General features: G+C 42.0%; 1 protein-coding gene across 1 annotated transcript in view; it reads left to right on the top strand.

Moving 5' to 3' along the window:
- imp3 (IMP U3 small nucleolar ribonucleoprotein 3) overlaps nt 1–24,936 on the top strand; it is a 276,423-nt gene that overhangs the window by 177,654 nt on the left and 73,833 nt on the right. The window contains exon 5 of the mRNA XM_078561507.1: nt 22,742–22,793. Coding sequence (XP_078417633.1) covers nt 22,742–22,793 — 52 coding nt within the window. The remainder of the gene's footprint in view (nt 1–22,741; nt 22,794–24,936) is intronic.

Here is a 24,936-nt window from a genome sequence, read left to right as displayed (position 1 = left end):
TATCTAAGTGCCATGCTGTAGCTTCTTTAATAATAGCGTCTAACATTTTCCCTATGACAGATACTAAGCTAACTGGAAGGTAGAACGAACTCCAATCTCCGGTCTTTATTACAGGTGCTCCTCAGCTCCTAACTGCCTCCCGCACATCCATTCTGACTCCCAGGAAGGTAGGTCACACTCCAATCCCTGGGCTTTATTTACAGATGCTCCTCAGCTCCTGAATGTCTCCAGCAGGTCCTCTCTGACTCCCAAGAAAGCAGCGGACCAACTTGAGCTTCATGCACACTCAGCAATCCATCACTACTATTACAGGGGTTGGGGGCGGTGTGGGAAAAGCCCCTGAAATACTAAAAGCTGCAGTTTGAGCTCTGAATTCAGAAATTTCTAATCTAGGGATTTAATACAGCGAAGATGCACAATTGTTTTCTCGTGCCCTATGGCATGCTGGTCAAAATTTGCTGTGCCAGATTTTCTTTAGTGCAGTTTAGAGCACCATGAGGTTTACTGTAATTTGTCATTCAAACCAGAGATAATGTCTCTTGGTTTAACAATGAAAATAAAATGGTTGCACAGATTTGAATATAACTTTACAGAATCCAGCTGCTTTAGGAACTTAACTACGTTCAGACATAAACAAATAAGTGTTAAAATCTGCTGACATTACTCTATTTATGAGTGGCAAACTGGCAGGAAGAATGTAGGAGTACATAAACAGACTCAGAGACTGGACAGAAAAATGGCAGATGCAGTTTAATTTTGAAAACGTGTGACTTAATATATGTTGGCAAGTGGAATGAAGAATGGAAATGCTCCTTAAATTATAAATTTCTCCACGCAGTTGAGGAGCGAAAGGAATCTTTTTGATGCATAAATTGTTAAAAGTGAATGGTTGGGGTTAAAAATAAGGCAGATGGAATTTTAGGATTTATAACAAGAGAGATTAAATTTTTTTTCTAAAATGTCATTGTTCTCCTGTACAAGGTGATGGTTTTGTCTACCTGAGGGTCTTTTTGACTGAAGCGTTCGGAATTATATAAAGATCAGATGAGGTAAACATAGATTATTTCTGTTGGTACGTAAATGGAAAGCAGAGGCCACGATAAGATAAATACCAGATATGTGAAAAAAGATTAGAAGAAACATTTTGGGTTTATAATTGATGGAATTTGGAATGTTTTTTGAATTTGATTATCCAAATAGATATTGGATCTATATTTGAAGTATTTCAAGGGATATGGGATTGCAAAATCAGCATTAAATTTGGCACGGCAAGAAGGATGGACTAAGTTCCTCTGCTTAAAAATCTCTGTTCCTATCTAGTGAAGTCTGGTTTCTTGCTGTTACCATCCTGCTGAGATTCATCAGAAACTGCTTTGCTTATTACTTCAATATTTATACAGTGTTGATGCAAAGAATTCATGAATTCTTTTCAGTGACTTGGTGCTGTGTTGCACAACAGAATCCAACTCTTTGTTGAATAAAAAGGAAAATACTGCGAATGCTGGAAATCTGAAATAAAAACAAAGTGCTGGAAATGTTCAGCAGGTCAGGCAGCCTCTGTGGAGAGAGCAACAATTAATGTTTCAGGTTGATGACTTTTTGTCAGAATTGGGGAAATAAACAGAGCTGTAACAGGTTTTAAGCAAGTGCCGAACTAAGGAAAAGAAAGGGGTGAGGGAGAAACAAAAGAGAAGGTCTGTGATGGGGTAGAAGGCAGGAGAGATTGAATGACAAAAGGGACAATGGTGCAAGACAAAAGGAGAGAGTATTGCGACAAACAAAGAAATAAACTATGGTCTAGGAGATGTAAATGTGAATAGCACAATGATTGCTAACAGCTCCTGCCCAAAAAAAATGGCTTCAGAGGTTATGAGTTGGAATTGTTGAACTCAAATGGTAAGTCAAGTGCCTAATTGAAAGATAAGTTGCTCTAATTTAAGATTACGTTGAGCTTCATTGGAACAGTGTAGGAGGTCAAGGACAGAGAGGTCAGTGTGGGAACAGAGGTGTTCCGCAAAATGGACGTCCAATCTGTGTTTGGCCTCCCACTATAGAGGAAAGCACATCATGAGCAGCAAGTACAGTATACCAAATTTAAAGCACCAGTAAATCTCTGTTTCACCTGGAAGGAGTGTTTGGGGTGCTTGACAGTGGGAAGGAGGGAGCTGTGCACATTGCATTTCCTTAATTAATAAGGTACTTTGGGAAGGGGATGGAGTTTTGTGAGTGATTGAGGAGTGGACCAGGGTGATGTGGATGGAGCAATCGCTTTGCAATGCTGAAAGGAGAGAGGAAGGATCAATATGTTTGGATTTGGCATCACAAGCAGAGGAAATAACAGAGAATAATCAATTGACTGTGGTGGTTGAGAGATGGAAGGTGAGGACAAGGGGAATCCATCATGGTTCTCGGAGGGGAGAGGAATGGGTGAGAGCAGAAATGCAGGAAATTGAACAGACAGAGTCGAGGGCCCTGTCAACAGTGGTGGAGGGGAATCCACAGTTGATAAAAAGAGAAAAATCTGCACTTTTACCTCTTCCCTTGATACAGCCATCCACTGTAAACACTCCTTCAAGGTAAAAGAGATTTACTTATATTTCTTTCAATTTAGTATAATGTATTTGGCACTTACAATGCGGTCTCTTCTACACTGATGAAACCAAATGCAGGTTAGGCGACCACTTTGCGGAACTTCTTCATTCAGTCCGCAAGCTTGACCCTGAGCTTTTGGTTGCCTGTATTTTAATTCCCTACCCCCACCGTCCTTGGCCTCCAACACTATTCAACATAAAGCTTAGCATAAGCTTAAGGAACAGCACAGGATCTTTCGATTAGGCACTTCATAGCCTTCTGAGCTCAAAATTGAGTTCAACAATTTAAGATCACTATCTGCCCCAATTTTTTGGACAACAGCTGTTGATGATTCTTTTATTTGCATTTACATTCCTAGATGTATCTTTTGTTTCTTGTCCCATTACAATCTTCTTTTGCCTTGCATCATCACCTTCTTTTCCATTTAATGTCTCCTGCTTTCTATCCTATCCGGCATTCCTTGTGTTAACCCCCTACCCTCTCTCCCTGCCCCTTTACTCGCATAAAACTAGTTACATCTCTGTCTTTTCCCAGTTGTGATGAAAGGTCATCAGTCTGAAACATTAACTCTGTTTCTGTCTCCCCAGATGCTGCCTGACCTGAGTATTTCCAACAGTTTCTGTCTTCATTGAATCTCTTTGTTCTCTAATTGGGTCAAGACATGATGGCTTGTTGCTCCCTTCATAACCAAAAAACCCTTTGGTAACTTTTAAATTCAAGTACCTCATTTTTGTAGAAGAAAGTACTTTATCCTGTGTAGTTTTCTTTCTATCATCTGTTCAATTCCATGTTCAGTTTTGAATTGGGTGTCTTCTGACCTGATTGGAAGTTTGCAGGAGTGTAGAGTGTTGGTAATCTTTCCTCAAGAGTGTAATTCAGCAAGACTCATAACTCGCTACTAGCTTAGTTGAGACATCTGAATCTACAGCTCTTTTAGATAACTGAATAACTTTATATATTTACCCTGCAAAGCCCTTGTGTGCTTTCTTGTTCAGTTGTCAAAGGCATTTGTTTAGCAATAAGGGAATGCTTGTTTGAATACCATTGGAACTCCTATGTATACTTTTGAAAAGCAACTAACATCAGTTATAATGCTTGATCTTTCAGCCCGTTTTCAGACAGTTTTTATATGCGTTCAACTGAACAATGGTACTGATGCTGGAGGTAGTACTCTGTCTTTCTTAACATATTAAATGTATAATTGTCCCTGCCTTGATGATTCTGTTGTTTTAAAAAAAAACATTGTTTCAGGTGGATTTGGGCCATATTGAGACGGTCTGTGATGATTCAATTAATCTCAATGGGTTTGACTGAGGTGCTGCAATTGGTTTCAAAACCACTGTGTATTGTGTGCCCATGTGTCCGGGAATGATGGGGTAGGAACTGTAGTCGACCAGCTACATTTTCATTCCAATTGCTGTTCAGTCTTGCCTGCTGGAAAGTGTTGCTTTTATGGACGCCAAGATAACTCAGGCTGTCATGCCCCCCAGTGATAACAAAAGGAAGACTTGCATTTATATAGTGCATTTCATGCCCCAAAGTGTCCAGGACCTCCAGCAAAAGTTGGTACCTTCAGGAGAGGCGGGTAAAAAAAAAATGGGGGAACAAATGTAAATTTGCTTTTTTCTAATTCAAGATATGACATATTTATTTTAAAAAATTAACCTTATCAGTGATTTACTTTTATGTTACCCTAGATGAAACAAAGCCACTTTATTAATATTGCATCTCCCTTAATAGACATTGTGTAAGTACAATTTCTTTGGAGTCAAATTGGCTTAAAGATTGGACTGAGTCGTCCCTTCGAAGTAGATAGACCAGTGAGACTATTGAGCTAATGAGATCTGGACTGGTAGACCTGTCGTTGAATGCTGGAACTCTTCACATTTGGCTCGAGGTTGCCTTGCATAGTAATGCTGTTTTGGATTGGGTGGGTCAAGTTAGATCAGTAGGAGAATTTTTTTGTGAATCTGGTAAACATTTTTAGTTTAGCCTGAATTTGAGCAGAATCCTAGTCCTCGGCAGCCTTCTATCTCTTGAGACAGTATTTTTGCACCTTGGTGGTCCATTTTATGTTACACATCGCCTGCTATGGCTCAGGAGCCCCACACTGCCACACTTGCTGCAGGTGAAGACAATGGAATCTGTTTTCTCTGAGTTCTATTCACGGCCAGTTGAGCTTTTCATTTCTGCTCGCCTCTTCCGATGCCCTTCCAAACAGTTAGCCTCTAAAGGCTGTCAGCAACTGTCTTCCAGTTGTCAATATCAATGTCCATGGTCTTCATACCTCACTTGCAGGTTCCCTTGTAGCAGAGGTAGGAACGCCCAGGAGGTCATGATCCAGTGGCCAGTTCACCTTACGAAAGGTCTTTGGGTATGTTGCCATCATCCATCCAATGAACATGGCTGAGCCAGCACAGACATCATTGGCTTAATAACGTGCATATGCTGATGGAATTAGCACACTCCATGACCTCTGATTTGATGACCTTGTCCTGTCAAGAAATGTCAAGGATATGTCTGAGACAGCAAAGGTAGAAACTATTAAGCCTTTTCTCTTGCCTAGCCTATGTTGTCCAGGTTTTATTGCTGTAGAAGAGTGTACTGAGGCTTGGTAGACTTGTAGTTTGGTGTTTCCAGTCAGGTCACTGTTGTTCCACGCTCTTACTCTGCTCGGACATAACAGCTATTGCAATGTGGATGTTAATTTTGGCATCAAGTGACAGATTGCTGATGATTGTGGAGCCTAGATACATGAAGATATCAATAACCTTCAGTATCACATTGCCAATGCTGATCGATGGCGGTATGGCAACTTCCTGGACCTTGTCTCCCTGATGCTGATGGTCAGACCAAACTCTTTACATGTGTGAGAGGGAGTCTGTCCATTTGCTGCTGAATGGGTAGGTATAGAATGCTCATACGGCATGATCAGAATAGAGCAACTCTGACGAGGACTTGGCATACTTTTGCCTTGAATCTCAGGCAGGCAAGGCTGAGCAGCTGGTATGTAAGTAGGCATCCTCTGAAGACATTTGGCAGCAGCAAGGAAAAGGATATGCCAAAGTATGTCGATGCTAGAACGCAACCTTGTTTGACCCCATTGTGGGTCTCAAAGTGTTCTGATGTTGCTCTGCCATTGCTGACTTTACTGATCATATTGTCATGGAAGGAGGAAATCACACTGAGCAGTTTCAGTGGGCAGCCGATTTTCTTCGGCAGCCTAAATAGACTACCTCTACTTACATGTTCCAATGCCTTGGTGAGATCAACGAAGGCAATATATAGTGGTCTCCTTTGTTCGCAGCATTTTTCTTCCACTGCCTAATTGAGACTATCATGTCGATTGTGAATCTTCCAGTTCTGAAACTACACTGGGATTCAGGATAGATGCGTTCAACCAAGATCTGCAGCCTGACGAGGGCAAAACAGGCTAATGCTTTTCCCATGATACACAGCAGGTAAATGCCTCGATTGCTGTTGTAATCACTGCAGTTGCACTTGTTCATGTACTGGCTTACAATCTTTGCATCATGTACCCCCTGAGGCAGTGCCCCTTCCCTCTAACAGAGACAACAAAGTTTGTACAGATGTTTCAGGAGTATTGGTCTCCCGTGCTTGATGCGTTCAGGCAGTATAGCATCATCAACTGGATCTTTGCCAATGGCAAGCGAGCCTTTGGCTTTGCCAAGCTCCTTTGCTGTGGGTTTGCCAATGACAATCAGGCTCTCTGTTCTGTCCGGAGCTTCCTCGATGACCGTGTTCTTCCTAGATTACATTTCAAGGTTGTGTTCCACCCATCTCTCCAATTGTGAATTGCCTTCTGTGATTACCTCCCTTTGTTTTCAGTGGAGCTGTTTTCTTTGCTGATGGACTTGTTCCCTTTTTGAACCCATTGTATGTGCCCCAAGTGTTCCTTGTATCAAATGACATCTGGATATTCTGGCAAAGTTGTAACTGGTAGTCAGTTGCACACATTTGAGAATCCCTAAGCCTAGGATTTTGCCCAAGTGGCCTGGATATGCTGATGCGTTTCTATGCACTTCAAATCCCTGGCTGATGATTAAAAAAATAGTGAAAACAATATAGTTTACAGCAGTGAGTTGCAGCATGATTTACTGAAGCTTATCCCATGTTCAGCATTATGGCTGACAACTTTATTGATGTCAGGTGATTTGAAAAATTTCTTTGCAAAGAATATTTGTTGTGGGGTTAGTTCTAACAGGCTCCCACCCCCAGTCTCCAGTACTTTGTGAGTTGTGAGAGTGATTTGAAATATTGATGGAAGTTTATGCCCTTTAACTATGTTTGATATGCAGGGTTAAAATGCTGAGCTATTTGTTTGTTTAAAAGATGATGACCCAGTGATTTTGGCAGGGATCATAAAAAAGCTTGTTAAGTCTTTAAATTCTTTATAATTAAAACTTCCCATGCTGCGAGTCTTATTCCCAAGTGAAAAAGGACTATTTTTAGATACTCTGGGTTGCTCTCGTGGATCTAGAAAGTGAGAACAGTGCTTTTTTTAGTCCCTTTTGGCATGGTCTTTGGAAAGTTCATCTTTGTGTGACTGTAGGAAGCTGAGAAAGCAAAGGTCTGGTGTACTCTCTTCGATTCCTCTGATAATGCTGGATGGGAAACAGGAAGTAGCTCATTACAGTCCTGGTGTCTGTTCTTGTGGGCTTGTTTGGATTCAGGAGCCCTGGGTGACTGAAAACTCAGGCTGGGTTGAGGAGACATGTACAGGATGATAAATTGTTTTTCTCCTCCTTTATTCTCCCCCTCTCTAGAAAATGTAGTCTCAACCTAGGGATCAGATGGCAGCAGTTTCTGGCACTTAGCCCAACTGGCCATTCTTGATGTGTAAATCCAGATGATGAGTCGATCAGCTAGTCAGCTGTGGAGTGCAGTACCATCCAAAACTGATTATGTGGTCATGCATTTACTTGCTGCTTGAGGGTTTGTACATGTTCAAATTACCTGCTGTGTTTTCCTACATAGTAACAGTGACTGCTCTTCAAAAGTAATCTTTTGATTGTAAATCCTAAGAACATGGCATCGCGCTATATGTAAATAAACTCTTTCTTACTTCAATTTTTTCCTTTAAAAATATCTATTTACCAGGAATCATGGTTGTGATGTGTAACAAGATGTGTGAGATCCTATTTTTGGTCTGTTCCCCTGTGATGCTGTTACAAACAATAGTGGTGTAGGCGTAGAGAAATTTGAGGAGGTTAAAATAGGCACAGCAGCCTTTAAAAGTTAAAGTGGAATGCAGTACTCATTACTCATTGCCTCAGTGGATTTGCTTTATAAACGCAGTCACTGTTAACTGATTGCAGCTGTAAACAGCTGTCCAGAAATTTTAAAAAAGGTTAACTTTGTGCTTCTTTTAGAAATGGAGGCAAAAAATTGTTGTTTTTTTGGATTTATTTTCATATAAACAGTGAATGTTGTTTAAAACTATGCTCAGCAGCTTGTCAGGAAAAGCCACCAACTGAATTTCCATCAAGCGATGTCCTTAAGCCTAGGTAATATCTTAATTACAGCCCTGTATGTTCATCCTGCACAAACCCAACAAACCCAATCAATTCTGCTAATGATACTTTCAAATCACAACTATTCAAACAAATCGTACAATTAGAAGCAAAGCAGAATCAATTTCCTCTTTCAATGAAAAATGCACTCTGGTACTTAATCCATACATATTTTTGGATAGGGGTGTTTTGGAGTAGGGTAGACTCAGTGAACCCTGAGGAAGAGAGTCCACACTGCTTGATGCAGGTAGTTCTTCTCTATCACCTTTTTGTGGTTTGGCTTAAACCCCACTTAGATTTTACCCACATGTGCTGAAGTTAGAGTAAAGCTGTAGTTTTGGATGTCTGCATTTTGTTCCCAGAGCAAAAGATCTGTGGCTGTGTGTGAGCTGCTGGGGTTCCCTGTCCCCTGGCAGAAACCCAACTTGGCATTGGCAGGGAATGATCAGGTAATCATGCTTCTGTCTAGAGTAGGTGGGGTGTGACGGAATGTGTGAAGTCGATTGCAAAGGAAGAGAGTTTAGATAAGATTAAATGTAAGGCTTCAGGCAGACAGCAGAAGAAACTTGTGGCAGGTAATGGGGCTGTGGAATACGTTATTAAAGTTAAAAACAGAAAATGCTGGAAAAACTTAGCAGGTCTGACTGCATCTACATTATCAGCATCATTTTGTTTTTACATTATTAGAGTTAGTCGTCGAAACTGAGATCATGTCAACATTTAAAAACAGTTGTATTAGGGGATGAAAGATGATGGGGGACAGGGCAGGCATATGGGGTTAAGACCACAGCTCATGTGGGGATTAACCACCAATGTTTAAAGAAAGGCTTAACATATGAGGAACGTTTGAGGACTCTGGGTCTATACTCGATGGAGTTTAGAAGGATGAGGGGGGATCTGATTGAAACTTACAGAATACTGAAAGGCCTGGATAGAGTGGACGTGGGGAAGATGTTTCCATTAGTAGGAGAGACTAGGACCCGAGGGCACAGCCTCAGAGTAAAGGGAAGACCTTTTAGAACAGAGACGAGGAGAAACTTCTTTAGCCAGAGAGTGGTGAATCTATGGAATTCATTGCCACAGAAGGCTGTGGAGGCCAGGTCACTGAGTGTATTTAAGACCGAGATAGATAGGTCCTTGATTGGTAAGGGGATTAAAGGTTACAGGGAGAAGGCGGGAGAATGGGGTTGAGAAACTTATCAGCCGTGATTGAATGGCGGAGCAGACTCGATGTGCCGAATGGCCTAATTTCTGCTCCTATGTCTTATGGTCTTATGCTGACTGGTTTGCCAAATGTCTTGTTTTTGTGTTCTAATTCTATGAGTATAATTTAATACACATACTGTTATGGACAAGAGAGGTCTGATAGGGATGGTTCCCCTTTTTTCCATTTCTCGACTGATTGAAGATGGCGTGCATTTTAAAAAAAATGTTTTAAACCCCGAGTGCTGGAACTGTCAGTAATAGACAAATGACAGGTTTTCTCTTAAGTTTTAAAAAAAGATAAATGTTTATTATTCAACACCTGAATATATACGTGACTACACAACTTTCACACTCATACGGATACGCACACAAGCACCCTCAAGAAAAAATTGTGGTTACAGAAGTCGCATGCATTTAGATCTTAGGATTTCAAGGGTTCTTTGTTGTATTTGCCTTTCCCTGGGTTGAAGACCTGAAACGATGTAGGCCTGTAATCCTTTTTGTCCACTGAAGAAGAGTCTGGAGGTTTGGGAAGACAGACTAGTTGTTGTTTTATGTTCGGAGTTGCAGATTTCTCTTGTTCCACTCCAGATACGGTGCAAAAGTGAAGCCCTGTAGCGAAGCCTTGGCACAGTTCCTCAGGTAGAGGGGTCAAGGCCAACCTGAGTCTCTGCCTACTGGTGTTTCTTAGGCAGGGTCCTTTTCCTTCACTGGTTTAGATGTTTCTGCCTCTGTTTGATGGTACGACTGGGTGAGGAAGGATGAACTGGATCCCCTTTATTCAGCCTCCCCGGTTGGTTGCAACACAAGTTTTCAAATTTCTTCTCTGTAGGTGGCTTTCCAATCCAAATGTATTTACTCCTTAATAAGGAGCCAATCAAACCAAGTTTTGAGTCAAAGGAAGAGCATGTTTATTAGCTACTAAACCCAAGGAAAAATAACCAAAGGCACGAAACACACACACACTCATGCATACTTACACATATCAGAAGTAAGAAAAGGTAGAGTCCAAATAAAAGTGAAAGGAATATACAACTAAGTCCTTTGCTTGTCCTTTGTAGATTGTTGAATGTTGCAACCATTTGAAATGAGCTAACTCCCTTTAAAATACTGTTCAATTGAAGTCCAGGTAGCTGCACCATGCTGGAGACAATTTCCTTCCTTTTAATTCTGTGATCCATCCCCAAGAAATCGATAGGTTTCTCCTGAGGGTCTTTCCAATGGACAGTCACTACATCTCGGGTGGATTTTTATACTGTAGAGATAGGGCTTGTCTTAACTTGAGAGGGAGAGAGATTCCTTGCTCCTCCCTTCAGCACTTTTCCCGATGATCTCGATGATTTTTCTCTGTGTCTGGCTTGGCAAAACCACTTCTTAAAAACCTCCTGTCTCTATATTCCCAAAAAGGAATTTGATTAATATGTCTTGCAATCATTGTTATAGATCAAGTAATCACATTTAGATCTTTCATCTCAAACATTTCAAGATAGTAGAAGCCAAGAGGAGACGGGGTTATTTTGTCCTCCACAGTGGGGTTTGAGTGTCTGTTGGGTGTATCTAGCTGATGAGCAGTTCCCATTGTCTTTACTGTTGATTAAAATTCAGCACTTTGCATTTTTAATCTCTTCCTTAGAGTGTTGGGTTTTGATATCTGTCAGAAATGTCTCTCTTTTTACACTTCCTTTTGGAGAGGGTTGTTATTTGTTTTCCTTCACCTTTGAAGGTGGCCTTGCATTTTAAAACAGTCTGCTTCTTCATTTTTTTAAAGTACCGAATTTCTAGTCAGCAGTAAGATTTTTAAAAAAAACTTCTTTCCAAAAATGAAGAGGCATTTTCGTGATACTGAGAAGAATATGACTTATTAAATATCCTTATCAGAAACCAAGGCCGGGATTTATTGATCCGGGCCTAAGTTCCCGTGGCGGGGACAGGAAGTCAGAGGGACTCTCGCTGCAGAGCCTGGTGGGATAAGCAGCCAAATCGTGTGATGCTGCACTGATTAATTATGCAGCTCGGGGTTTCCCGGGGACCCACCCGGCAGGGCGGGCAGGAAGTCGTGTGCCCCACTGTCATATCCGGGTGCCATATTTAAAAGGCGCCCGGACAGCTACTCACATTACACATTAGAGTTCGGGAGCTGGACATGACAGGTAGGAGTCAACAAGCACCAACCTCAAGGTTCAACGATGCCTTGCTGGGCACACTTCTTCAAGCAGAGGAGGACAGGAGGGATGTCCTTTTACCAAGAGATGGGAAGAGGAGGCCCACCCGTCTTATCACTCCTGCATGGGAGGAGATCACCAGAGTGGTGTGTGCCAATTCAGCTCATAAGAGGACCACTCTGCAGTGCAGGAAAAGAATGAATGACCTCATCCGCACCGGCAGGGTGAGTGAGCCTGGGTGGCATTGAGGGCAACTGCAGATGCTCTCTTGTCCTTGTCCTTTTAGCTGCTGCAGCTCGCGGGCCTGGAAGGTGCCTTGGGCCTCCAGAGAACGGCGCCAGGTCATTAAAGACAACAGGGCATAGTGGTAAGCAAGCTTCCTTCAGCCCTGCTGAGTATGTCAAGAAAGCACCTAGATGCAATGGCAGGTCATATAAAATTTAAAAATTCTGAGTTCACTCTGGAAGCACAGGTGTACAATCATTGTAAATTGTTGTTGCACACTTGTAAATATAAGTATAGTTGCACTTTACGGAGGTCTAGGTTTTTATTGCTTCTGTTCATGTTAATGTATGTGTGCCTCCCCACCACCCAATTCAAGTGGCCGACCCAGGCTGGGTTTATGTCCCCCTGGAGCAACTAGATCCTGCTTGTGCTTGGAGGCATCATTCTTTGCCAGGGCCCTTGTGAGCCATGTGTGAGAAGCATCCCACACACGCTGTTCCCTTTCCCTCCACTGCCTAGTCTATAGAAATACCTTTTCCTTGTCAGGACAGTATATTAGGGCTCACTTTCAGTTGTCCAGTTGAACTGACCTGCAGCTGCACCCACATGATTACTGCCCTCCCAACCAGCATCTCTTGAGCTGGACATTGAGGGAGTGGACAGTGCCTCAGCAGCAGGATGGTGCGCGTTTCCTTTCCTAACACTTTCTATCCTGCACCTGTAACTCACACCCTCCCACCCCCCTGCCATCACTCCAGGTGCAACCTTTACCCTTTAAACCCCCCATAACACTGCAGCCTATCATTGTCATCGTTCACATAGCATCCCCAACGAGCCCACCCCAGTCACAGTCCCCATGCCCACCTTTATCCTGCCCACCCCTAGGGTCTGTGCCCACTTCTTGAATCCCATAAGATAATAAAAAGTAGGCCATTTGGCCCATCGAGTCTGCTCCGCCATTCGATGAAATCATGGCTGATCTGATAATCCTCAAATCCACTTTCCAGCCTTTTCTCCATAACCCTTGATTCCCTTACTGATTAAAGATGTGCCTACCTCAGTCTTGAATATACTTAACAACCCAGCCTCTACAGCCCTCTGCGGTATAGAATTCCACAGATTGACTACCCTCTGAGAGAAGAAATTCCTGCTCATCTCTGTTTTAAGTGGGCGCCCCTTACTCTGAGATTATGCCCTCTGGTCTTAGACTCTCCAACAAGGGGAAACAACTTCTCAGCATCTATCCTGTCAAGACCCTAAGAATCTTAAATGTTTCAATAAGGTCACCTCTCATTCTTCTAAACTCCAATGAGTACAGGCCCAACCGACTCAACCTCTCCTCATAAGAAAATCCCTCCATCCCCGGGATCAACCTAGTGAACCTTCTCTGGACTGCCTCCAATGCTAGTATATCTTTCCTTAGACAAAGGGATCGAAACTGTTCACAGTATTCTAGGTGTGGCCTAACTAGTGCCTTGTATAGTTTTAGCCAGACTTACCTATTTTTATACTCTATTCCCTTTGAAATAAAGGCCAACATTCCCTTTGCCTTACCTATTACCTGCTGAACTTGTATGCTAGCTTTTTGGGATTCATGCACGAGGACCCCCAAATCCCCCTGTGCTGCAGCTTCTCTATTTAAATAATATTCAACTCCTCTATTCTTCCTGCCAAAGTGCATAACCTCACACTTCCCCACATTATATTCCATCTGCCACGTTTTTGCCCACTCACTTAACCTGTCTGTATCCCTCTGTAGACTCTTTGTGTCATCCTCACCACTTACCTTCCTGCCTATTTTTGTGTCATCCCTAAACTTGGCGATAATACATACATTTCACTCATCCAAGTCATTAATATATATTGTAAATAATTTGTGGCCCCAGAACTGATCCCTGTGGCACTCCGCTAGTTACAGGTTGGCACCTTGAAAATACCCCCCATATCCCAACTCTCTGTCTTCTATTAGTTAGCCAGTCCTCTATCCATGCTAATATACTACCCCCAACACCATGGGCACTTATCTTATTTAGTAGCCTTATGTCTGGCACCTTATCAAATGCCTTTTGGAAATCCAAATATATTACATCTACTGGTTCCCCTTTATCTATCCTGCTTGTTACCTCCTCAAAGAATTCTAATAAGGTTGTCAGACGTGATTTCCCCTTCATGAAGCCATGCTGACTCTGCTTGATTAGATTATGCATTTCTAAGTGCTCTGCTATTACATCTTTTATAATAGACTCCAACATTTTCCCAATGACAGATGTTAAGCTAACTGGCCTATAGTTACCTGTTTTTGTCTGTCTCCCTTTTGTTATATTGGCAGTTTTCCAATCCTCTGGAACTTTTCCAGAATCTAAGGACTCTTGGAAGATTACTACCAGTCCATCCACTTTCTTTGCAGCTATTTCTTTTAATATCATAGGATGCAACCCATCAGGTCCAGGTGACTTATCAGCCTTTAGCTCCATTAGTTTCGCTAGTACTTTTTCTTTAGTGATAATTATTGTATTTATTTTCTCCTCGTCTTTTGCCCCATGATTATTTAGTATTTTTGGTATGCTATTAGTGTCTTCTACCGTGAAGACTGATGCAAAATATTTATTCAAGTCCTCTGCCGTTTCCTGGTTCCCCATTATTATTTCCCCAGCCACATTCTCTAAGGGGCCTATATTGACTTTGGCCCCTCGCTTCCTTTTTATATATTTAAAGAAGCTCTTACTGTCCGTTTTTATATTACTTGCTAGTTTACCTTCAGAGTTTATTTTTTCCCTCTTTATTATTTTTTTGGTCATCTTCTGTTGGTTTTTAAAACTTTCCCAATCCTCTGGCTTACCACTAATCTTTGCCACATTGTGTGCTTTTTCTTTCACTTTGATACTATCTTTAACTTTCTTGGTTAACCATGGTTGATTTATTCCCTTCCTAAATGCTCCTTCCTCATTGGGATATATCTTTGTTGTGAGTCGTGAACTATTTTCTTAAGCGTCTGCGATTGTTCATCAACCGTCTTTTCTGTTAGACTCCTTTCCCAGCCCACTCCAGCCAAGTCTGCCCTCGTTCCTTTGTAATTCCTTATTTAAGCTTAGCACATATGTTTCCGAACTAAGTTTCTCACTCTCAAACTGAATGCTAAATTCCATCATGTTATGGTCACTGTTTCCTAGGGGATCTTTTACTTTGAGATCATTTATTAAATGTGCCTCATTACACATTACCAGATCCAAAATAGCCCTGATCCCTGGTTAGATCCACAGCATATTGTTCTCCGAAACTGTCCCGAATACACTTTTTGAATTCTTGCTCGTGGCTACCTCTGCCAATTTGATTTTCCCAATCTACATGGAGACTAAAGTCACCCATGATTAATATACTGCCTTTTTTGCATGCCCTTGTTATTTCCTGATTTATTCTCTGTCTGACAGCATAGCTACTGTTAGGGGGCCTATAGACTACTCCCACCAGTGTCGTCTTCTCCTTGTTACTTCTTGGTTCCACCCATATGGATTCCACATCTTCCGATCCAAGATCATTTCTTGCTACCATACTTATTCCATCTTATACTAACATAGCTACCCCATCGCCCTTTCCTTCCTGTCCTTTCTAAAAGTCACATACCCCTGAATATTTAGTTCCCAGATTTGATCTCCTTGTAACCATGTCTCCATAATGGCTATAAGATCATACCCATTAATCTCTATTTGTGCCGTTAATTCATTTATATTTTCTGAATACTAAGGGCATTTAAGTAAAAAGCCATTAATTGTGCCTTTTTACCATTTTTTTTCCCCTTTGACCTTATTTGCTGCTTTTTTTATGTTTGTGCACTCTTCCTGTCACACTCTGGGTATCATTACCTAAGTAGCTGCCCTGCAATGCCACCATACCCTTTAGCTTTATAAGCTGCCTTATCCCTTCTCCACAGCCCTGCCCCATCTATTTAGTTTAAAGCCCTCTCTGCAGCCCTAGTTATTCAATTCTCCAGGACACAGGTCCCAGCACGGTTCAGATGAAGCCCATCCCACCAGAACAGCTCCCTCCTACCCCAGTACTGATGCCAGTGCCCCATGAACTGAAACCCATTCCTCCCACACCAATCTTTGAACCACGCATTTAACTCCTTGAATTTATTTATCCTATGTCAGTTTGCCCGTGGTTCAGGTAGTAGCCCCGAGACTATTACCTTGGAGGTTCTGCTTTTTAATGTAGCTCCTAACTGTTCAAATTCTTTCAGGAGAACCTCCAACAATAGTCCCCTCCAACAACCCAAACTGTCCCTTCACGTGCCACTGACAGACCCTCATCCTCCCACCCTACTGCTTCCTACTTTTCGGGTGTTAATTTGAATCCCAATAATTGAGATGGTAAATGACTTCCCGACAGCTTTTGGTGGGAATGGCAACCTGCCATTCTTCCGCCATCACAGTCGGGACCGCAAGTTCCTGCTCATTTCCTGCCTTCAGGAAACCGATTTTTTTTCACTCGTGCCATATTCGCTGCTCCCACCCGCCACGAACCCCACCGCTATGGGAAGGATCGATTCCACCCCTCGTTTCTGTCATGTGCCTATAGCATCTCTTTCCATTGTCCTCGTAAATAGTTTATGATGGGTGGGCCATTGTCAGATGAGTATTACCCATCCACACATCATCTTGATAAGTTCGAGCTATTCATAACCAATTTTCTTGATTTTGGCTTTGGAGTCAAAGTGTCTGCAAATAGTATTGTGAAACCAGTCTTTTATTTAGCTGGAGAAGTCAGCCATTAACCACAGGAAGGGTCATTTGCATTTTGATGACTCCTCAAAGGTATGTCCTGAATGGTCATTTGCATTTTAATAACTTTAAGACGTGTCCAAATGTGAGATTAACTCAGGGTCTTTGCAGTTCCATGTGTCCACGTGTATTGGCAGGAAAGAAAAGTCACTTGACCTCTCAACTCCGTTTTCTTGTATAGGAAAGTTCCATTTTGTGTTTATACTTCATAAATTTACATTAAGCTCAATTTCGCATGATGTGAGCATCACATTAGCAAAATGTCCATTATGCATAAATATGTATATGCCCATGTCATACCGAGGATCTCCTCACTGTTTAGTCTCCCTCTCCACCGAGATGTTTGATTTAAATGGGCACAGTTCTTGCTCCAGCCCATCTCAAACAGGTTTCAATGCAGCATGTTCTGACTAAAAATGTGTAAGAACACAGAAAGTAAGCGATTTGTGCAACCACTGCAATTAACTTGCCATCTCCATTTCAGTACAGTTAACTAGTCAGATCAGTATGACAGATGAGATGTCACCTTCATGGTTGCGGGAGTTTAGGTCTGTTTTAAATCTGTGCATGAGTTTTGAAAATGGTAAGCCAGGCTCAATGGGTGATTGCACCTTCTTCCGTGTTTGTTATCACTCGTTTTACAGTGTTACTATGTTGTTCATGTATATTGTAACTTCCAAATGATTTGTGTTTTAAAAGGTTAAAAATGTGGTCTATTGATGCCACACAACCAGAACAATGTGGTATTTTAATTGAGCAAAAGGCCTGATTGCTATTGGTGAGGGAGATTTTATGCTGTTCTATAAAGAGATGATGGATCTGGACCAGGAAGCCGAAACAAAGGGTTTAGTAACAAGGCTGATGGGTTCAAATACCAAATATCTGCCTTCAGAATGGGGCATATTACTGCATTGAATGAGGAAAATATTGCAATATCTTTCTATTTACCTCCTTGCCCTGACTGAGCTACTTTCTCAGGACTCTACTTTTATTAGCAAAATATAATTCTGATGCTACGTACGAAATCAAATCTGTACACACTACTTACTTTTATTTAATAAAAGTTGAATATTAAAGGATGCCTGTATCCTACTTATTGCATGTAATTGGCTGGAATATTTTGTTCTTGCAGTTTCATCATTATGAGGATTCGCTTATCAGCGAAGTTCAGGGTAACTCTTGGCAGGATTTATATATTCACTGATTTCTCCTAGCAACTTCTCCAATGCCTTCTATATCATTGAGTTTAACTATACATTGATGTGAATTAAACATAATTTGTTATTTATCTTATCTCCACACTATTAAATGATTATTTTTGCTAAGAATCTTGTGGCTTGTATCAGCTTGCCTGCTCTTTGGTTTGTCGCAGGCCTCCCCAGTGGGTCAACGGTAATTAATCATGTAATAGACCTGCTGAGTTTTTCCAGCATTTTTTGTTTGTGTTTCAGATTTCCGGCATCTGCAGTGTTTTGCCTTTATCTTCGTGTTTAATTCACTGCCACTACTCTTCCAGGAATGCCTACCTTGAAGAAGTACTGCTCTTCTCTCTGACATGATTTCCGCTTGTCTCTTTTGCCCTGTTCATCTTCATTACTTTCCATTTCCCTCCTGGTGTTTGACAAGGTGTTTCCTAAAACTCGCTTTCACAGCCATATTTCCTTCCCCAGTGACTGTCTCCGTCTCTGACTTACCAGGTGGATTCCAACTGAAGTTCCATCCCTCGTGTTTCAAATCCACCCAGGATTACAGGTATCTCCGGAACATACAACGCTGCTCGGGCTGCTGTTCTCATCACATCCTGAGATCCACACTCAGTGCCATGTGCTGCCATATGAACACATTTGACCTCTCCCTCCAGCAGCACTGACTCACCCTATCTGAAAGCTGTCCTCGCCCCCAGCTTCATTTTATTCTTCGTCTCATCCGACGCCTTAACAAGAAACTTTGTCTCTTTCTTTCAGGTGCTAAGGAACGCAAGCTCCAACAACTCATTAATACCAACGCCCATCCAGGACCCTCCACTCCTTCCCGTCCCTCTGACCCCATCCCATCTTCTAATCCCAACCCTTGCTGTGTATTCACCATACCCCCTGACCTTTCTCCCCTCTGATGTTGAACATTCAGTACTCAGCAAAGGACTCAGTTTCATACCCTTACGCCCTCACCTCAATGAATTCCAGGCTCGGCAGGATGCTGAACTCTTCTTCCACCGCCTTCGCCTCCGTGCTCATTTTTTTGGGCAGGAGTCCTGCCCCCCTGTTCAATGGATCCTTTCACCCGCCTCCAGTATTCTCCCTCCACCTGGACCCCTCCCTCTGGCCTCTTATCTGCCCTTGATCTTTTCATTGAGAACTGTTGGCGTGACATCGGCCACCTCAATTTCTCCGCTCCTCTCACCCACTCTAACCTATCTCCTCCTGAACCTGCCGCACTCCGTTCTCTCAGGTCCAACCTTGACTTTGTTATCAAACCTGTCGATAAGGGTGTGGTGTTGTTGTTTGGTGTACTGACCTCTACCTCGCAGAGGCTGAGCACCAACTCTCAGACACTTCCTCCCACCTACCCCTGGACCATGGCCCCACCACCGAACATCAAGCTATTTTTTCCAGGACTGTCACTGACCTCATCTCCCTGGGAAATCTTCCCTCCATAGCTTCCAACCTCATAGTCTCCCAACCTTGGACAACCCATTTCTACCTCCTCCCCTACTGTCCCGGTAGACTGATTGTGTCAGCCTGTTCCTGCCCCACGGAACTCATTTCTTCCTATCCTGACTCCGCTTTCTCTCCCCTTGTCCAATCTCTTTCCACCTACATCCGCGATTCCTCTGATCTACATCATATCAACAACTTCCAGTTCCCTGGCCCTAACCGCGTCCTCTCCACCATGGATGTGCAATCCCTCTACACCTCCATCCCCCACCAGGATGGTCTGAGGGCTCTCCCCTTCTTCCTTGAACAGAGGCCTGAACAATCCCCATCCACCACCACTCTTCTGTCTGGCTGAACTTGTTCTCTCACTGAACAATTTCTCCTTTAACTTGTCTCACTTCCTCCAAATAAAAGGTGTGGCTATGGGCACCTGCATGGGCCCAGTTATTCCTGTCTCTTTATGGGGTATGTGGAACATTCCTTTTTCCAGTCCTACTCAGGCCCCTTCCCGCAACTCTTTTTACAGTACATCGATGGCTGCCTTGGTGCCACTTCATGCTCTCGTCTGGACCTGGAAATTTTTAAATCAATTTTGCTTCCAATTTCCACCACTCCAGCACTTTCACATGGTCCATCTCCGACACTTCCCTTCCCTTCCTTGACCTCTCTGTCTCAATTTCTGGTGATAGACTGTCCACCAATATTCATTACTAGCCCACCGACTCCCACAGCTACCTCAACTATAGCTCCTCACACCCTGCTTCCTGTAAGGACTCCATACTATTCTCTCAATTCCTTCGCCTCCGTCGTATCTGTTCCGATGATGCCATTAGACCTGCTGAGTTTCTCCAGCACTTTTTTTTTGTTTGTGTTTCAGATTTCCAGCATCCGCAGTATTTTGCCTTTACCTTAGTAATCAATCATGTACTTAAGTGCTTCCTTGACACAACAGCCAATTAATCTATTCGTTCTATAGATAAATCTAAACTTTAAGTAAATTAACATAAACTAATATAAGATTGTTTTCAACATGTCAAGTACTAAGTCTGATGGACTAGAAGTAATTTTTCATTTGGTTTTACAATGCAGCCCAATTCTACACATGTCACTTTCAGATATATGGAACATAGTTATTTATTTGCAAGTGTCAACAAATCGTGTTGCTCTAGCATTCTTCATTGTTGGCAGACGTGGTTAAATTTCTAACACTTTCTGATATTGCTGGGTGTGTTTATCAGAAGTAAGGTGCTGCCCAGTGTGCAGAGCTTTTTTAATAGGAGCCTTTTTCTGGAAAATGATTCTTGGCTTAGCATTTTACAGTTGTGGATCATTCCCAATCAGGAAAAATTAAAACAAGTTACTAGTTCAGTTTTAGGCATCGTGCACCTGAGCTGAGTTGAGTGATCTCATCTGGGTTGTGGAATGGACCACAGTGTACTGGGTTAATTAGGGTGCTGACTCCTGATTGCAATCTAATCACCCCCTTGCAGGTATGTAGCTACCAGTAAAAATGGGGCGAGGCTGTTGTGTGTGATGCCTCTGCCAGCCATCCAATCAAGAATCACTAGTTTACTGAGGTGCTACAGGGCAGCAAGCACCATGGAATCATACTTCAGCAGTATGTGATTTCTGGAGACAAAAAAAAATGAAGACACTGGAAAGTGTTCCAAGACAATTTGCTATCTCTAGTCGAAATGAATAGAACTATTGGCATTGTACATTATGCTAAACTTTGAGAATGGAAGCCCTTTTCAAAAAGACAGTTCAAGGCTACCAGTTCTACAAGTTTAATTTTCACCTAGTTGGGATGATTGTACCTGAAGTCACTGATCCAGTGTTGAGCGCTGTGGTTATTTTCAAGGCAGTACCACCCATGAGCAAGTCTTGACATGTGAATGGAGAGTGATTTGGTACATAGAAGTTTGCTATTCTGTGTGCCTGTGTGTGCACAGTGGTGTCACTGGGAAAACCAACCATTTACATTTATTTGCAAAAGAAGTCATACATATAATTAAAGGACCACAGACAGTGAACCAGTGCAATCTGCCTTTTTAATTTGTGAGAGAACTTGAGGAGCAGGAATTAAATGCAGATTTAATTTACCAATGATACAAATGCACTGATTGTTTAGAACTCTCTGTCCCTTGATGATAATCAAGCTCAGTGACTATTTCCATGCCAATCCATTGTAAGTGGTATATGTGCAACAGATGTAGTTCAATAAAAATGATTGCAGCAATATGTTTGCAAGGCTTGTTTCCCAGAGCTGCTACTTATCTGTGATCCTAACTGGCCAAGCTGCTGTGTGAGAATTATTAGGATCCTCTGAATGCACAGAAAAAACTACATTTTTTAAAAATTCAACTATTGACAAATGGGCATCAACAATTTAAAGGCTTCTGTGCTTCACCTGATAGCTCATTAAGGCAGTGAGTAACTGAACTATATGGAATTACAAGTAAGTCCTTTGTTCAATCCATAGCTTGTTGAGTTGGTTCATCTCAGCCAGGATTGGTAGACTGGGTGCTACAAATTGCCCCCAAATCCCTTGGGTTAAGAAAGAACACACATGGCTAAACAAAAGCAGCAATCTCCGACTTTTAGAACTTTTGAGAACAGAATAACAAAATCATGCCTCACTGTGTCAATTAGACAAATATTCTCTCTTTGTCTGACTTCCTTTCAAGTCAGCCTGGCCCTGGAAAACTGCTGCAAATTCATAGTTGCCTGACTGACACTGACGATGCGTATTCTTTTTTTCCTGACCCCAGGAAGTGGAATCTTCCCAGATTGCACTAGCAACTATCACTGCTGAGCTCAAATAAATTGTTATCTCAATCAACACACATATAAATGATCAATAAAATGCACAACCTATCTTTCAATGTACCTGAAGCATGATGGCTTAGACACCTCTACTAATTGAAATTTACTTTTCCCTGTCCTGCTCTGACTTTAAGCCTCTTGGTTGCTCACTTTAACTTAATAATAGCATTTTTAACTATTCACAGCAAGGTCTGTCCATATAGGTATAGTCAGAAATTGCGTGTGACAGACCTGCTTTTAGAGATTTGGTTTGTTTACATCAGGAAATGCAGTAGTATACAGACTAGGTTTCACAATTGCTTGCACTATGTTTAATGTTTTGTGCTTACTGCAGAACAAAGATGGTTATTTTAGGGGCTGAAGGGATCTCTTTTGCACTTGAGCTTTTTGTGTTTTGGGATCACATTTTGTGATTACACTTTCTTGTATGACCATCAGAAATCAGTTATCTCATCTGCAATATGTAAAGTGGCTGCCATTCTCCATAGTTGGAATCACTGGTTTATGTTGACTAAATAAATCAAATTTAATTTCCACTGCATCAGTTTTTAGATGGATTGAATTTTTGTCAGTGATTTGAGAATTATATTGGGTGGTTTTTCTGTGAAAATTAAAAACCAGTGACCTTGTGAATAATTAAACAAAACTGAACAAGAATTAAGTTGCACAGGATGCTGAACAATACAACCTGAGTCAAAACAAAGTGTCGTTTTTTTTTTTGATTGACTGTGGTACTCCAGTGATTCCTTAACTTGCTGTGTCAGATGTGCGAGTTGGTCCTGAAGTCATAACTGATCCAGCCTTCATGGTGACAAGGTAAGCAGTAATTTTTTAAAGAGGTCTATTCCTTAGATTCTGAGGCAGAAATTCCAAGCACTTTGTTTTTTGGCTTTTCTATTTCTGTACGAGATTTTTTTCACCCTATCTGTGTCTCATTTTTAAAAAGCTCTGTTTTTATTCTTTGTTTTGAAAATTTAATTTAAGGCCAATTTTAGGTGAGAATGTTAGTACAAGTTGTATTTGTGCAAAACTGCTGGCACACTCAAGCTAATCAAGCCCTCCTGCTTCCAGTAGATCCTCTTTCCATTGCCCACTGAACCATTTTCTTTCGAGGTTCAGTTGTGCCTAGCCTTGAACTCACATCTTTCTCTAGTTTCTTACCAATCGTCTCTCATGCCCTCTCTGAACTCATGTTGTCCATGAGATCCTCCTCCTGCTCCCTCTACCCTATTCTCTCAAAACTGCTGACTACCCGACTTGCCTTTCTGGCCCTCATATTAGCTGGTATTGTTAATAGTTCTTTCTCCCCATGTACTGCTTTCCCCTTCACAACTTCAAGTCTGCCATTCTTCACCCCTCAAAAACACAATCCTCGACCCTTCCAGACTTGAAAACTAACACCCTGTTTCCAACTTCATTCTGCTCTCCCAAGTCCTTGAATGTACTGTTGGCTTCCAAATCCATACCCATCTTTCCTGGAACTCCATGATTGAAACCCTCCAATCAGATTTCTTCCCCCCACCACAGTGCCTGAATGACTCTTAGAATGTCACTTGTTACTCTTCCATGTGACTATGATGGTGGAAAACTATTGCTTCTTGTTCTCCTTGTTTTACCTACAGCCTTTAAATGGTTGACCATCCTCCTCCAATGCCCCTCCCACCTTCAACACATGCCTCCATTTTTAGCTATCGAGTCATCGTCAGAGAATCAGCTGCAATGGTTTCTCTTCCCGCTACTGCACCTTTAACTCTGGTGTTCCCCCAAAAATCGATCCTTGTTTCCCCCCCCCCCTTATTCTCAACTATATGATGCCCCTCGGTGACACCAATTGTGCCTTACCACCACTCCTATTGACCCTTCCAGGGGAGGTGGTGGTATACTGGTATTGTCACTGGACTAATGTTCCAGAGATCAAGGGTAATGCTCTGGGAACCTGAATCTGGGAAACTCGAATCCCACCAGGGCAGATGGTGAAATTTGAATTCAATAAAAATCTGGAATTAAAAGTCTAATGATGACCACAAAACCATTGTCGACTGTCATAAAAACCCATCTGGTTCACTAATGTCCTTTAGGGAAGGAAATCTGCCATCCTTACCTGGTCTGGCCTACATGTGACTCCAGACCCACAGCAATGTGGTTGACTCTTAAACGCCCTCTGAACAAGGGCAGTTAGGGATGGACAATAAATGCTGGCTGAGCCAGCGATGCTCACATCCTATGAATGAATTTTTAAAAAACTATCTCTAAATTGAGACTGCTTATCCAATATCCAGCTGAAGATTTTGCAAAATGAAACATTGTCTTTGGTCCCCACCACGAACTCTGTTCCTTGCCCACCAGCCCCATCCCTCTGAGCCTAAGGTTGAACTATACTGAACCCATTGTTGGTGTCATATTTGACCCAGAGATGAACTTCTGACCACACAAGCATGCCATCACCAAGACTGCCTGTTTTCACCTCGGTGATTTTGCCTGAATCCGCCCCAACCTCAGTTTGCCTGTGCTGAAACTGTCATCCATTCCCTTATTACCTGTTGACATGACTTTCCCAAAGGGTCACTCATGGCCATGAGTGCAGAGCTTTGAAATTCCCTCCCTAAACTTCTCTACTCTCTACCTCTCTCTTGTACTTTAAAATACCTCTTAAAATCTATTTCTTTGAGCAAACTTTTTGTTCACCTCTGCTAATATCTCCTTATGTGGCTTGGTATCAAATTGCATTTGAAAATGCTTCTGTTAAGTGCCTTGGGATGTTTTACTACAGTAATTCTGCTAGATAAATACTGTAGTTATTGTAGGGTTAGAGGAACTGCCATCCATTTAATACCTTTTGACAGCATGGATAAATTTTATTTACCCTGAAAAAATTTCAGCCCTGGATTTGCTCTTTTTGGCCCTCTCTTTCCTTAAAAGTACTGATTCTTCCTGGATTATGGCTCAGTGATACAAAAAA

The sequence above is a fragment of the Cetorhinus maximus genome, chromosome 17 (genome assembly GCF_964194155.1).
Source record: "Cetorhinus maximus chromosome 17, sCetMax3.hap1.1, whole genome shotgun sequence".
In the NCBI taxonomy this organism is placed as follows: domain Eukaryota; kingdom Metazoa; phylum Chordata; class Chondrichthyes; order Lamniformes; family Cetorhinidae; genus Cetorhinus; species Cetorhinus maximus.
The sequence above is the reverse complement of the archived record's forward strand: the minus strand, read 5'-3'. Positions and strand labels throughout refer to the sequence as shown.